This window comes from Sinocyclocheilus anshuiensis, unplaced genomic scaffold (assembly GCF_001515605.1).
Source record: "Sinocyclocheilus anshuiensis isolate Anshui unplaced genomic scaffold, SAMN03320099.WGS_v1.1 scaffold1154, whole genome shotgun sequence".
In the NCBI taxonomy this organism is placed as follows: Eukaryota; Metazoa; Chordata; class Actinopteri; order Cypriniformes; family Cyprinidae; genus Sinocyclocheilus; species Sinocyclocheilus anshuiensis.
The window spans coordinates 1,453,071-1,467,185 of NW_015542345.1; the positions used below are offsets into that span (position 1 = coordinate 1,453,071).

At 38.4% G+C, this 14,115-nt stretch overlaps 1 protein-coding gene and 1 long non-coding RNA gene across 2 annotated transcripts; one reads left to right on the forward strand and one right to left on the reverse strand.

Annotated features, from left to right (window-relative positions):
- Positions 1-2,433: 2,433 nt before the first annotated feature.
- Positions 2,434-9,766, reverse strand: LOC107691314 (uncharacterized). The gene is made up of 3 exons (XR_001634527.1): positions 9,240-9,766; positions 3,000-3,002; positions 2,434-2,445 (listed from the first exon to the last, which is right to left on the reverse strand). It is a non-coding gene; the product is annotated as an uncharacterized LOC107691314 (long non-coding RNA).
- rpl22 (ribosomal protein L22) lies at positions 5,513-13,496 on the forward strand. Its single transcript, XM_016489858.1, has 4 exons — positions 5,513-5,553; positions 6,226-6,330; positions 6,939-7,063; positions 13,307-13,496. The coding sequence occupies exons 1-4, from the start codon at positions 5,542-5,544 to the stop codon at positions 13,446-13,448; spliced, it is 384 nt and encodes a 127-aa protein (XP_016345344.1). The 5' UTR covers positions 5,513-5,541; the 3' UTR covers positions 13,449-13,496.
- The last annotated feature ends 619 nt before the right edge of the window (positions 13,497-14,115 follow it).

Below are 14,115 nucleotides of genomic sequence, written 5' to 3' on the forward strand. Positions count from 1 at the left end.
ACCCCCGCCCATTCTGGCGGGCTTTGGCGGGCTTTACCGCCATAGGCTCGTGCAGCACCGCTGCCTAGCCATTGGTTCGTTTTTTATTCACTGCACGAACCAATGGCCGTGCAGTTACACTGCGTTATTGAAAGGCTTCAGTCATCGGAAAAAAAGGAGTTTTCCCCAAGCATCTTAAACAGACGCAGTACGAGTGAAGTATCGATAGGGAACCTACACCAGCACCACTGACATGAAGAGGAGATGGTCAAGTAGAAGAATTTAAAAATTCAAAAGGAAAAACAATAACTGTTGCTTTTGTATTTGTAGAAAATAAAGATGACCAAATAAATTGTAAATAATTTGTGTTTATTTAACAGCTGTGGTTGTGGTTATGGCATATATCTCGCCCCTCCATCTGGCATCCTTCCATACAGTAATCTGATTCATTTTCAGAAGGTGCGATGGTGGGAATTTGCGTGTCATCAATGCATCCAATCACACTGGAAATCCTAAAGGAAATTCTAATTATTGGGTTACTTCCAGAGGTCGCAGCAAGATGTTATCAAGTGAACATCATTTATCAGATTAGCCTCATTTAAACCGATTTCTACAACACTGACCTACAGTCCAGTCAAACTCCTCTTTGATAGATTTGTGACCAAGAAAAAATTCTCAGAAAGAGCGTAAGAGCGACGCACACTTTCTTTATCGGTCTGCATACAGCGGCCTTACTAATGTGCTCTGCATCTCTGATGTTTTAAAGAAAACTACCATTTAAATTGCTGCCGCTCAAATAAATATGCATGTGAATATGGCAAAAAAAAAAAAAAAACTCCCTACGAATTTATTCAGCCTCCTTGTCTACGGGATCCTGTATAAAAGGAGATGCCATTTTTGTCACTTTGACCATGTCTGCATGATGAAATTATGCGCAATTAATACCTGGACTGCAAAAAATGCTTTTCTTACTTAGAATTTTTGAATTTTTGTCTTATTGTTTCCAGTCAAAATATCTAAATATTCTTAAATCAAGATGCATTTTCTACATAAAAAAGATATAAGGTATTTAGTCTTGTTTCCATAGGGGGAATATTTCCATTAATAATTTAAGTGCATTTTTCTTATTTTGCTAATTATCTGCCAGTGGGTTAAGAAATAAAAAATATGCTTGTTTCCGTTTGCATTAAGATTATTTTTCTTACCCTATGGCGGACAATTTTACAAGTTTTACGTAAAATGCACTTAAAATGCACTCGTTTCCCCCAGGAAACATGACTAAATACCTTATATCATTTTTCATCTATAGAAATTGCATCTTAACGTAAGAATTTTTTGATATTTGTAATTGAAATAAGACAAAAATACTCAGTACGAAAAGCGTTTTTGCAGTGTGAATGAGTGAATGAGGTATTTATCGCTTACGCTTTAAAGGGGTCATATGATGCGATTTCAAGTTTTCTCTTCTCTTTGGAGTGTTACAAGCTGTTCGTGAATAGATAAGATCCCTAAAGTTGCAAAGACTAAGTATAAGTCATTATAATCCGTAATTATGTTCCCACTGGATGCTACAAATGCCTCGGTTATAATGTGGTTTTATTGGTTTTGTCTCGTCGTGCTGGTACACGGCATCACAGTATGGTAAGGGGCGTAACATTTCCGTCACAAGCTTGAGGAATTCGGCCAATCACAACGCACTGGATAGCTGGCCAATCAGAGCACACCTCGCTTTTCAGAACGATGAGCTTTGTAAAAATCGACGCGTTTCAGAAAGGCGGGGCATAGAGGAGAAACAATAATGTACAGTATGTGGAAAATAATGTGTTTTTTTAACCTTAAACCACATAAACACATTTCAGTACACCAAATACACAAAATAATGTTCTTTTTACCAACATCATATGACTCCTTTAAAAAGGGGGAGGAGACAGTAAGAAACTCTGGGTTTACCAAAGAAAACCTGCTCCCGACCAGGGGTGCGTTTCCCAAAAGCAACTATGGTCGCAAGTTCCGTCGTTACCAATAGAGTTCAATGGAACTAACAACCAAAGTTAGCTAATGATGCTTTTGGGAAAAGCACCCCTGGTTAGGTTCATAGAGTAATTTACCACGGAAACCGACTCTTGAGTATAAATTACCTCTCTTTCAGAAACGGGCTTGAATTACCCTGCTTTCTCGGGTTTGACAAACATCCCATTTTGAAACGGAAAACCCAGAGTTTCCCTCATTTCAGGGTTAACATACTCAGAGTTTTCACTTAACCTCCTTTCTGAAACGGGCCCCTGAATAAGCTATTTCACATAACAGATGTTTATATATACTCCACAAGTTCAACTGCCTGCTGTGCTTCAGAAAAATCCCCCAGCTCCTTCGCATTCTTTGGTTTTCCAGCATCTTCTGCATATTTGAAACTTTTCCAAAAGTTACTGTATGATTTTGAGATCCATCTTTTCACATTGAGGACAACTGAGGGACTCATATTAAACTATTACAGAAGGTTCAAACGCTCACTGATGCTCCAGAAGGAAAAACCATGCATTAAAGGGTTAGTTCATCGCAAAATGAAAATTATGCTGCGTTTCACTCACCCCCGAAGCATTTTAGGTGTATATGACTTTCTTCTTTCAGATGAATCCAGTCGGAGTTATATTAAAAATTGTCTTTGATCTTTCAAGCTCTATCGTTGTACTCAGCGGGTGTTGCATTCCTTCGGTTCAAAAGACGTGAAATAAAAAGCACCCTTCCACAAAAAAAAGTGTCTCACACGGCTGCTGGGGGTGAACAAAGGCCTCCTGTAGCGAATCAATGCGTTTTTGTAAGAAAAATATCCATATTCAAAACGTAATAATCACTTTAATGTAGCTTGCGCCAACAGTCCTACACGGAAGCAGTTCCGGGGGAATGACGTATGAGGTCAGCGACAGGAGGCCTTTGTTCACCCCCCGGAGCCGTGTGAGACACTTTTTTTTGTGGAAGGGTGCTTTTTATTTCACGTCTTTTGAACCGAAGGAATGCAACACCCGCTGAGTACAACGATAGAGCTTGAAAGATCAAAGACAATTTTTTATATAACTCCGACTGGATTCGTCTGAAAGAAGAAAGTCATATACACCTAGGATGCTTCGGGGGTGAGTAAAACACAGCATAATTTTCATTTTGCGGTGAACTAACCCTTTAAGAGCCTTACCTCTTAGAGAGAGATGTGTACATTTTTCTTATTTTGCCTAAATATCATATTTTTTTCATTTAGTACTGCCCTTCAGAAGCTACAGAAGATGTTTCTCAGAAGACAAAATAATTTACCCTGATCTTCAAATTCAAAAAGTTTTATATAAATGAAAATATGCTCCATTTAGGTTTGGAAACGTTATTTCTGAATTTTCTTGGGATGTTTAAAATGTCTAGTTTTTAAAATGTTTAAAAACATTTTTTTTTTGTTAGGGTTAGGTCAATTTGATCATTTTGCAAACATTATGGAACCAAATGCTACTTTTGAACGTTCTCTGAAGGTTTTGAATGTTTTGAAAAAAGTTACATGAACGATATATAAATAAACGTTGTGCTAACACTTTGAGTGTTATTAAAGACCTGAAACCTATGAACAACCATTCTATTAATGTTTGTTCATAACTTTGAGAGAACGTTAGCCAAAGTTCTGAGAACAATATCTGTTAGCTGGGATATTATAGGCTAATTTTTAAAGTTATTGTGGCATTACATGTAAAAGCTCATTTTTAATAGTTCAGTTTCAGCAATTTAGTTCAGTTAGTTTCAGCAATGTTTTTTTTTCTTCATTTTCTGAGAACAAAAAATCATTGTTAATTATGGTAGGTACATTATTATTATTATTATTATTATTATTATTATTATTATTATTATTATTATATTATGACTTATTTTCCTGGCAAATTTTTCAGAATGGATAAGAGGCAAACATTCACAAATAAAGCATCATTAAACAGCTTGCATGATATATAACACAAAACTAAAAGAGTGCAAGACAGCTCATTCTGATCAGAAATAGATCTCTGCACGTCACCTTATGATCTTAAATTTCATATAGTGCACATGTTGAATGTTTACTTTTGACAGGCTAGTGCTCTGACATAAACTATGTGCTATATTGATAAATAAATAGTGCTATGAAATTCTCCATGCAAATCTGTCTTTCACATTATTTTACTTGAACATTTGGCTTTTATAGAGACAAAACAATCCAGTAACACTATGCAATTTCCCAAAAAAGCACCTTACCTTATCCAAAAAAATTGGTGCTATCCGATATTAGTTTGCATATACATTATTCCAAACATACTGCAATGTTATTAGTGGTGTTGGGGAATCCATAATGTGGCCAGCAAGACTCTGTATTATTTCTCCCTGAGTGGCTTAAGTGCATGTGAAGACAGTTCTCACTTCCTCTCTACAAGCAGAGCACAGTAGTTGATGCAGTAAATTTGGCTTGTGTCAGGAAGGGCCAGTGGGTTAACACTATAGTCTTGACCACTATCTACAGCCGGAATGACAGTAATGCTGGGACTCTTCAACAGGAGCCTGATGCCAAGCAGCTGACTGTGGTGGAGGGGAGGGGAACTGGATACAAAGGGAGACTGAGGGGGTTGTCCTGTGCACCCTGGTAGGAGGGCAGCAAAAATAATTCTACTCTTTGTGCAATGGAATATCAATGGTCTCTTCAGTTATTGTTATTACTAAAGAGGTTCATATGTTAATATTTTCAAGAAGTTTCAGATTTTCTGTATAATTCGTGCAATGTCAAGTACCCATTTTTCTTCAGGCTCTTTCAGGTAAATTGGGACACTGCATCTGGTAATGCAGTTTCATGCAGACTTGTTAAAGCACTTGCGTATCATTGCTCCTTTGTTGATTTTGATTGCTTCTATTGTCCTCATTTGTAAGTCGCTTTGGATTAAAGCATCTGCTAAATGACAATGTAATGTGGGACACACATTATTAGTCTTGTACAAAATACAAATTCCTACAGCAGGACATTGTAATCTGTTGCAATAGAAAATCTTCAGAATTTAAAAGAATAACTTTATAAAAATAGACATACTTGTGGATTGTGTGTATATATATATATATATATATATATATATTAGAATAACTCATTCGCTCTCTCTTTAATATATTACAAATTAACAATGAACAAATGAACAAATTAAATTGTTTTTTTTTAATATATATTAGAATAACTCTAATTTGCTCTCTCTTTAATATTAGAAATATATGACAAATTACCCATTTGATAATTTGAGGGGTTTACAATATGACAATATCTAAATAATTAATCTCAATTACATGTAAAGAGCAATTTTGTATATATGTTTAATCTTGATTGGATCCATCTAATTTTTACTCAAAAAAAAAAAAAAATAATTTGGATAAAATATAATCAGGTACAATTATTGTCATGATCCAGTGATTGTACGAATCAATTTCCGCACAACGGATTCTATCGATTAGGTCTGGAATAGATTATAACAGGAAGCTTTCAATGCGCATGCGCTCCTTCTCCTCTCCCTTTCTGCCAAACTTTCGGCCATGGCCCCGATTGTGAGTACGAGCAAGTTTCTGAAAAACGATAAAATACAGTGCGTCACGTATCTTTAGGCCTGCAGAAACCAGTGGAGATTAAAGATGAACCATTGAGCCTTTGATTAATTTGGTTAACGAAAGCATATGTGCATCAGTGTTGTTTTTTAAAGCGTTTGTTTACTGGACGTTTGGAGCGAGGCCTGTTCGTGAACAACCACGTTGTAGCAACCAACCACCAGTTAGCTGATTAGCATTTCCTGTAGAACCGATGCGAATATACTTTGTGCGTTTGATAATAATTTATAGATTGAAAATTTAGAGAAACTGTGTTTTTGGTATTTTGTTTATAAATCAGTTTCTCCAGCAAAGACTCGAAACCACGAAGCTAGCGTAGCCCAAACATGATATGGCTGTGTTGAAGCTTTAATTTAATATTATTTTCCCCAACGTTTTCGAATATATTTCGTTATTGCCTTTAAATGTGTACGCATAGGTCGTTGTCACGTATACTGTCAGATTCCAGTTTTGCTAGAGCTCATTTTGATGAATGATAGTAGAAACCTTTAAAGCAAATCTTTAGTGTAGATGTATTTTTTTTTTATTTATTATGAATTCAGCACTTACAATTCTTTTACTGTCAACACTGATTGTCATTGATTTCATCCATATGTATCTTTTTGTATCTTACAGAAAAAGCCAGTGACCAAGGGTGGGAAAAAGAAAAAGCAGGTCCTAAAGTTCACCCTGGACTGCACCCACCCTGTGGAGGATGGCATCATGGATGCTGCTAACTTTGTAAGTTTAAACTGATCATCTGATGCCGAGTGCACACAGAACTGGAAATCTCCAATCAGATTACCTGACCAAAAAGCCATTTTGGGTGTTTTGCCAAACTGTACACATGCAAAGCTGTATTTTCTGCCTCCTTCAATATTTGAGCCTAATACTTTTCTGCAGACTTGTCGAAATTCTGATTATAAAGAATACAATGTGCACATCACTATTTTTTCCTGCGTTCTTTATGGGTGCCATATTTTACGTTTTTTGTGTTGATATATCATTGAGATCCATTTCAGTTTGAACTACCCCTAAACGACACGCCATAACAAAACGTAACTTTTAGTTTTGTCAGTTTCTTCCATTCTGTTATTGGCCAGAAAATGTTGCATAGTGGACTTCATGCTGATCGTCAAATGTGTCCATAATTGTCTAGTCTGATTTTTTTTTTACTTTTAGTTTTATTACTAAAAATAATAAAAACGTATTTTTTCCCATCAAAAAACTGCTAAAAGAACAATAACTGTTAAATGTATCACAGCTGCACAAGGATCAGAATGGGCTCATGTCTTTGTAGTTATATTTCTATATGATCCGATGGGCATGTGTTATTTGTCTCTCTGCAGGAACAGTTCCTTCAGGAGCGCATCAAAGTAAATGGTAAATCTGGTAACTTGGGTGGTGGCGTAGTCTCCATTGAAAGGAGCAAGAGCAAAATTACAGTAACATCCGAGGTTCCCTTCTCTAAGAGGTAAGTCTGGGATTAGAGATCCAAATGCATGTGAACGGCTGCTAACTATTAGTTTATTGCTGTTATTTCTCTGAGGCTATAATATTGAAGTTTTAGTTCAGTTAAAAGTTAAGATATCATTAAGATTATGGAACTGAGAAATTCAGCTTATGCATTACCAAACAGAAAAACTAAATTTAAACAGTTTATTGTAATTATCATCCATTTGTTGTTATTTCCAGTGCAGTTTTGTTTAAAGGGTTAGTTCACCCAAAAATGAAAATTCTGTCATTAATTACTCACCCTCATGTCGTTCCAAAACCGTAAGACCTCCGTTCATCTTCGGGACACAAATTAAGATATTTTTGATGAATTCTGAGAGATCTCTGACCCTCCCATAGACAGCAAGCATACTACCACGGTCAAGGCCCAGAAATGTAGCAAGGACATCGTTAAAATAATCCATGTGACATCAGTGGTTCAACCGTAATTTTTACGTAAACAACGTATGCTGTTCTGTGTCAGCTGCGCCACGGGGATACGTTGTTTATGCCTTGATCTGAACGAAAACAACGTAAATGGCTAAGATGTAAATCTCTAAAATGGCACCATGGTGACATGGAGGAGACGAATTGTTAAATAAAGTTATTTTTATTTTCTTTGCGCACAAAAAGTATTCTCGTAGCTTCGTAAAATTACGGTTGAACCACTGATGTCACATGGATTATTTTACCAATGTCCTTACTAGGGCTGCTAGATAATCGCTTTGGGATGATTGATCGGCGGTCTCTAAAAAGGCAGATCTCAAAAAACTGATCTCAAGCTGACGACACTGCCATGAGAGGTTTGGCACGACATGCAGCGGCACCATCTCAGTCTCTGTCCGGTGCGGGTGAAATAATTATAATGCTATATTTCTTCATTAAATAACTTATAAAGTAATTTGAAAACCTTGTGTGAGATGTAACTTCACAAATAGCGTGAGTGAATCACCGCGCGCGCTCTTTCTCTCTCAAAAATATGCAAATGGCTTCAAATCACCACACATCGCGTCTGTCTATAAGCGAGCTGCACAGTTGACACAGGAATTGTCACTTGCACAATCGAGGTAGTGTCACATCGTCACTAAAGTTTATAAATTGCATTACTTTTTAATTCTTGCCAGTGTTTAACCATTCAGCGCTCTCCTGAAGACCGTGCGCTCATGCAAACTCGCAGCGCACATACATAATGCCAGGTTCACAATACTCAGTTTGCAGTGCGTATGTGGTGTGTATTTTTTCCGCGCTCATGTTAACGGATTAAAGCGTTCACTGCACACTGTTGCGGTCCGGCAGTGCGTCTGCGGCAGAGCCGAGATCGCTTCCACACCTATTGCTAGACTCCACGAGTCTATTGCTGCGCTGCAAGCGCTGAATTAAAGTAACAGCGTATTGTTTTTAGTATGAACATGGATTGACACGAAAATGTAGTAATCTATGGGAGGGTCAGAGATCTCTCAGAATTCATCAAACATTTCTTAATTTGTTTTCCGAAGATGAATGAAGGTCTTATGGGTTTGGAACAACATAAGGGTGAGTAATTACAGGGATCAACGCTAATAATTTTTTTCTACTGGCCCGGTCGGACCAGTAGTTCAAATTTTTACTTGCCCTGCCAACATTTTCACTGGCCCTGCCACAAAAAACAAAATAGTTGCTGTTATCATTGTTTTTGATATGTTATCTTGTATTCTAATAAGCTTATATGACACCATTATTTTAGATACCAATTAAATGTTACAATTCTCTATTTCAATTTCGATACCACAGCAAAAATCACTAGCCAAAAATAAACATAAATATAGTTTAAACATTATTAAAGACAAGTGACAGCCAGTAACTAAGAACAAATGAACAAATTTGAAATTAGAGGCAACCACTGCATTTTAATCATGAATTGGAAAAAAATATTTGATTTATATTAGACTGTATAATTTCAAAATCTGAAGCAAAAACAGAATAGCCTGACTTTAGCATTGTGAAATTATGCTGCATAAAACATCTGTATGAAACCGAAAACGCAGACAGGCTGAATGAGACGCAGATTCACTCTCTGACAGCAGGTGGCGCTTATGGAACACGTCTGACATAACAGTTTAGCGGATATTCCGTATCATAGCAACCAAAGCGTCTCAACTGAAAAAACGCTGCGCCACAAAAAGCGCCTAGGGCCCTGTGTCCACCAAAGCGTTTTTCCCCGCGGCTAGCGTGTTTTTTCAGTTGTTCTCAATGGGAGCGCCGCGTTTTTTAAAACGCCAGGAGCGTGCCGAGCGCTGAGCGTCTTTTTCGTGCTGAGCGCTGAGCGTTCGGGCGTTTTTTTTCTTGCGCCGAGAGTTGAAGAATGTTCAACTTTGGATAAAACGCTGCACTCATCACTGTCACTTTCTAGTCAGCTAACCAATCAGAGTGCAGGAGGGGCGGGGCAAATTCCACACCGATCAACTGTCACAACAGTCATTTTGTTACAACGACGTGTCAACAAGCACAACAACTGGAAAAATGGAGGAGAAATTAATATTGCTGGTTTCTGAGCATCCATGTCTCTACCAGATGACTTCCCCGGACTACCACAATGTAAATTTGAAGAATAATGCCTGGAGGAACATTTCCTTTGCCGTGGGTCTACCAGGTAAGCAGCAGTTACCTAGACAACTAATTAGGAAATAAGGAAAAAGCTATGTAGCCTAGCTTGCAAACCGTTTTGTTTGTTAAAATGTAACGTTATACATGTAACGTTAATATCTGGCAGTCAGAATAATTTTCTTGCTTCAGTTGTTTTGTTTTTGTTTTTTTAAACGGACTAATCCTGTTGTCCATATAAATTTCCTTTCTTGATACTACTGGTGGTGGTCCTGATGTTGATGTTACTGATGGTAGTGGTCCTGATATTCATGCTAAAGGTTGTCTTGATGGTATTGGGAGTCATTACAAGGCATTAGAGGACAGAATGCTGCCATGCTAACTTCACCTGCAGGAGAAGAGAAGTAGGTGGTGTACATCTGTCTAATTTCTAGTGCTTCCCTAGAGGCGTTGTTGCTGCCTACTCGCTGGATGGGCTGCATAGCAAGCTGCTGCTCTAATGGCAGGGGGACACAACTTCCTTCCTCTTCACCAGCATCCTCAAAGCGAAGGAAATTGTGAAGGATGCAAGTGGCCTTCACCACTGCATCAGCAACTTTTGGTGAAACACCAAGCACTCTGTGGTAGAGTCTCCATTGAGCAGCAAGGATCCCAAATGTGCACTCTACCATCCTCCTTGCACGGGAAAGACGGTAATTGAACACACGCTTCTCCCTGTCAAGGTGTTTTCCTGGATAGGGTCGGAGAAGGTTCTTCTTCAGAGGAAAAGCCTCATCACCCACAAATACATGTGGCACAGGTTGGAGGTCTTCTGCTCTTGGTAAAGGTGCATCCTCTGGCAGGTCAAGGTGGAGGGCCTTACCAAAGTCAGAGGCACAGAGGGTCCCACCATCACTGCTTTTCCCATATGCCCCCACATCCACCATCCGGAAAAGGTACCTGGCATCAACTACTGCTAGGAGGACGATGGAGAAGCTCCCTTTGTAATTGTAATACATGGACCCTGTTGATGATGGGGCCTGTATTGCAACATGCTTCCCATCAATTGCTCCCAGGCAGTGGGGGAAGTTCCATAGCCTATGGAAGTCTTCAGCGATCTTCTTCCAGTGGTGTTGTTCAGGGAAAGGCATGTATTCCTGGACCATGCCAGACCATATTGCCTCACACACATCTTTTACAATTCTTGCCACTGTGCAGTAACCCACCCTGTAGCTGAAAGCTATTGATCGGAATGAGTCTCCTGTTGATAGATACCTGAAATAAAATAAAAAAGTTGCAATGTAAGCATAATAATTCTTTCACCTATGCGCATAGGTTACCTCTGACAAATGGAGAGACGTTCTTCCGAGCTGATGGCTTCCCAGTAATTTGTGTCTCGCCTTGTAATAGGAGGTCCGATTTTCTGAAGCAACACTTCAAATTGTGCCCTGCTCATACGAAAGTACTCCTTGAACCGGCTTCCGTCCAACTTCAGTTCTTGGACCAAACGGTGATACTCACCGAGCTGTTTTCGCGCGCCCAAAATCTCATGAACCCACACAGACCGGCGGGCTATATTAGACTGTATCATTTCATAATCTGAAGCAAAAACAGAATAACCTGACTTTAGCTTTGTGAAATTATGCTTCATAAAACTGTATGAAACAGTAACAGCAGGTGGGCTGAATGAGACGCAGATTCACTCTCTGACAGCAAGCGGTGCTTATGGTACAGCGATACAGCGTTTCCTTGGTTACTGCTGTAAACACAGCAGCGCTGCGCGTATTAACACTAATTTAAATGCATCATACGGAGACCAAATGAAAAGAAAACGCCATTTGTGAAAACAGTCAGTTCCGTTCCCCTCAGAAACACATTCATATAACATTCAATGTTGAGATTCTCTTTCTATATTTCGCGCATCGTGAACAGTGATCTTGTTCTGCCTGCTACAGTATTTTCTCGTGTTTGTGTCTGTCTTCAGCATCTCTGGCCACTGTCAATGGTCGTTTACAGACTAATTATAATAATAACGTAATATTTCCACACATGGCATTTGGGAAAATGATTGCAGTGCAGTTTATGTGCAAGCACGGAACAGAAGATAGTCTGAAATAAAACAAAAAATGGATGGTCGATCGGTGCATCTGTACTCCAGTGTATAAATTCAATATAGATTAATCATTGTTAAAGCTACAAAGTTACTTGCCAAGAGGGGTATTTTGACATACTTCTGTATGTATTTGCCCGTTCAGGTGGCTCACGCGTGTCAGAGATGCGGCTGTCTGTGCACGCGCTGTTCACACAGAACACAGCACGCGAGTACTGAAAGGAGTTGTCTTTCGCACACAAATGCTTTTTAATCGCTTGAATTTTTTTAATTAACAAGTCTTAAAAACACATGCAAATTATAAAATGTCGTGACGATGCTGCAGTGGCCCGATCGGGCAAGTGACAAATCCGTCTACTGTCCCGAACGTCTTTCACGCTGGCCCCGGGCCATCGGGCAGTCCTTATTGTCGAGCCCTGAATTAATGACATAATTTTCATTTTTGGGTGAACTATCCCTTTAAGATCTTATTTTTCTCACAGTGTGGATACTGTCATTCCCAGTTTTTCCATGGATTGCAGTTGCATGCAAGCTGTTGTTTCACTGCTGTATTGTGATGTAAAATGTTTGATGATTATTAAAGGTGAATTGAAAGGTGCAATAAGTATTTTAAGTATGTATGCCTAAAGAAATTGTCTGCCATCTTGATATCAGTTTTAGTAGTCTAAATTGAATAGACGTGTTAATGAACATTGTTTTCTCTCCATAAATCAGTCCGTGTCCATCCACACAGTCAGAAATCTGTTGAATCATACGTGTGCACACCAGAGTGCAGTGTTTGCAAGACGTGTGCATGTCATCATTGTGACTAACAGCCCACATGTTTTGCAAATTGAAAGTGCGCAGTATTGTACTGCCAGTTCCATTAATGGTTTGAGTTTTTTTTTTTTTTTTTTACATTTGTCCTTAATTTCTTTAATGATGAACTGAAGCGTACTTGCCGCTTGTGATCAAATGTATGTTTTTGTTTAGGTACTCTCAAATTATTCTTATTTTTTGCTTTTATGTTATATAGACTATAATCATGCATTTAATTTGATGCTGAATTCCTGTCCGCTTACTGGAACAGGCTGCTTGGAGCTTTACTATAAAACACATGAAAGCCATGGGAAATGCTTCTTTCTTTGCCAGCTTTATTATTGTCATTTACTTCTTGTCCTTGTTGAATATTTGTTTGAGAAGCAAGATCTGATGAGAAGGGCCTTAAAAGCTGTTAGGAGAACCACTACTACTAATTTTACACCTTATAATTGGAGCCTTTATCTACCTTTCAATTAAGATATTTTTGACAACTATAGTGATTGTTACACAAGGCAGAATTTATGGGTCTTTTGTTTTACTCTGTAAGCCAAGTGGTGTGAATACAAAGCAGTTAGTTATAAAACCTGTATCTATATTTATAGTGAGTTCGGAATTACCTGTATTTGTAATTTTTGAATGCACATTGAAACATCTCAGGTATTGTTGCAGTGTTTATGACCGTATTACCATCTCATTTGAAACTCAGTTGAAACAATATGGAATATGTAAAACTTAACTGTTTGTTGTTTTCAGGTACCTGAAGTATCTTACCAAGAAGTATCTCAAGAAGAACAACCTGCGTGACTGGCTGCGTGTAGTAGCGAACACCAAGGAGAGCTATGAACTGCGCTACTTCCAGATCAACCAGGATGAGGAGGAGGAGGATGAAGATTAAATCCATGCCACTCTTTTGTAAATTCAATAAAATTTCAAAAGAAACCAATTTCCTTATTTCTGGTGTGTTCATTGCAGTATGTTCAAAACATTGTATTTTGCTGACAGGAAAAGAGAGAGTACTGGATAAATCCATTTGAATTATAATTGCGTTTTCTTTCTATTTTTAGAGCCTAAGAAGTCTTTATCTATTTATTTATTTATTTTACTGCACTAAAGCATATAGGATTTATCTACCACCAGTCAGACAGGACCAATAATTTCCATAGCAACAAAATTTGTGCACTTGCAAGGTTCAGAGTTCTTTTAATCGGGAAAAACCTGCATGATATGCTGAAACATCTATACCAGTCTAAAATGGTTGCTAGTTTTAGCTGGTCTACCAAGCTTGGGCTCAACTGTTTGGGCCAGCTTAATGTCTTAAGAACTAGACTGGGAGACCAAGCAAATCTGATTAGGTCCGTTTATGCTAATTTATTTTTGTTTCATTAGGGTTTTATATGATTTTGAATGAGTTTTGCATCGTGTAGCGGAGGTTATTTTAAATGTCTTTGTCTGGCTTGATTACATAGAGCGTCTCGCTGCCGTATCCTTGGCAACGGCTCGTGATTCGCGGGTTGTCCCGAAGCAGTTTCACGAAAACGAATTAGACGTTTCAGAGAGCCCCC

Coding starts and splice junctions, on each gene's coding strand:
- rpl22 (XM_016489858.1), top strand. Junction 6,331..6,938: donor TCATGGATGCTGCTAACTTT/GTAAGTTTAAAC, acceptor GTCTCTCTGCAG/GAACAGTTCCTTCAGGAGCG. Junction 7,064..13,306: donor GAGGTTCCCTTCTCTAAGAG/GTAAGTCTGGGA, acceptor TGTTGTTTTCAG/GTACCTGAAGTATCTTACCA.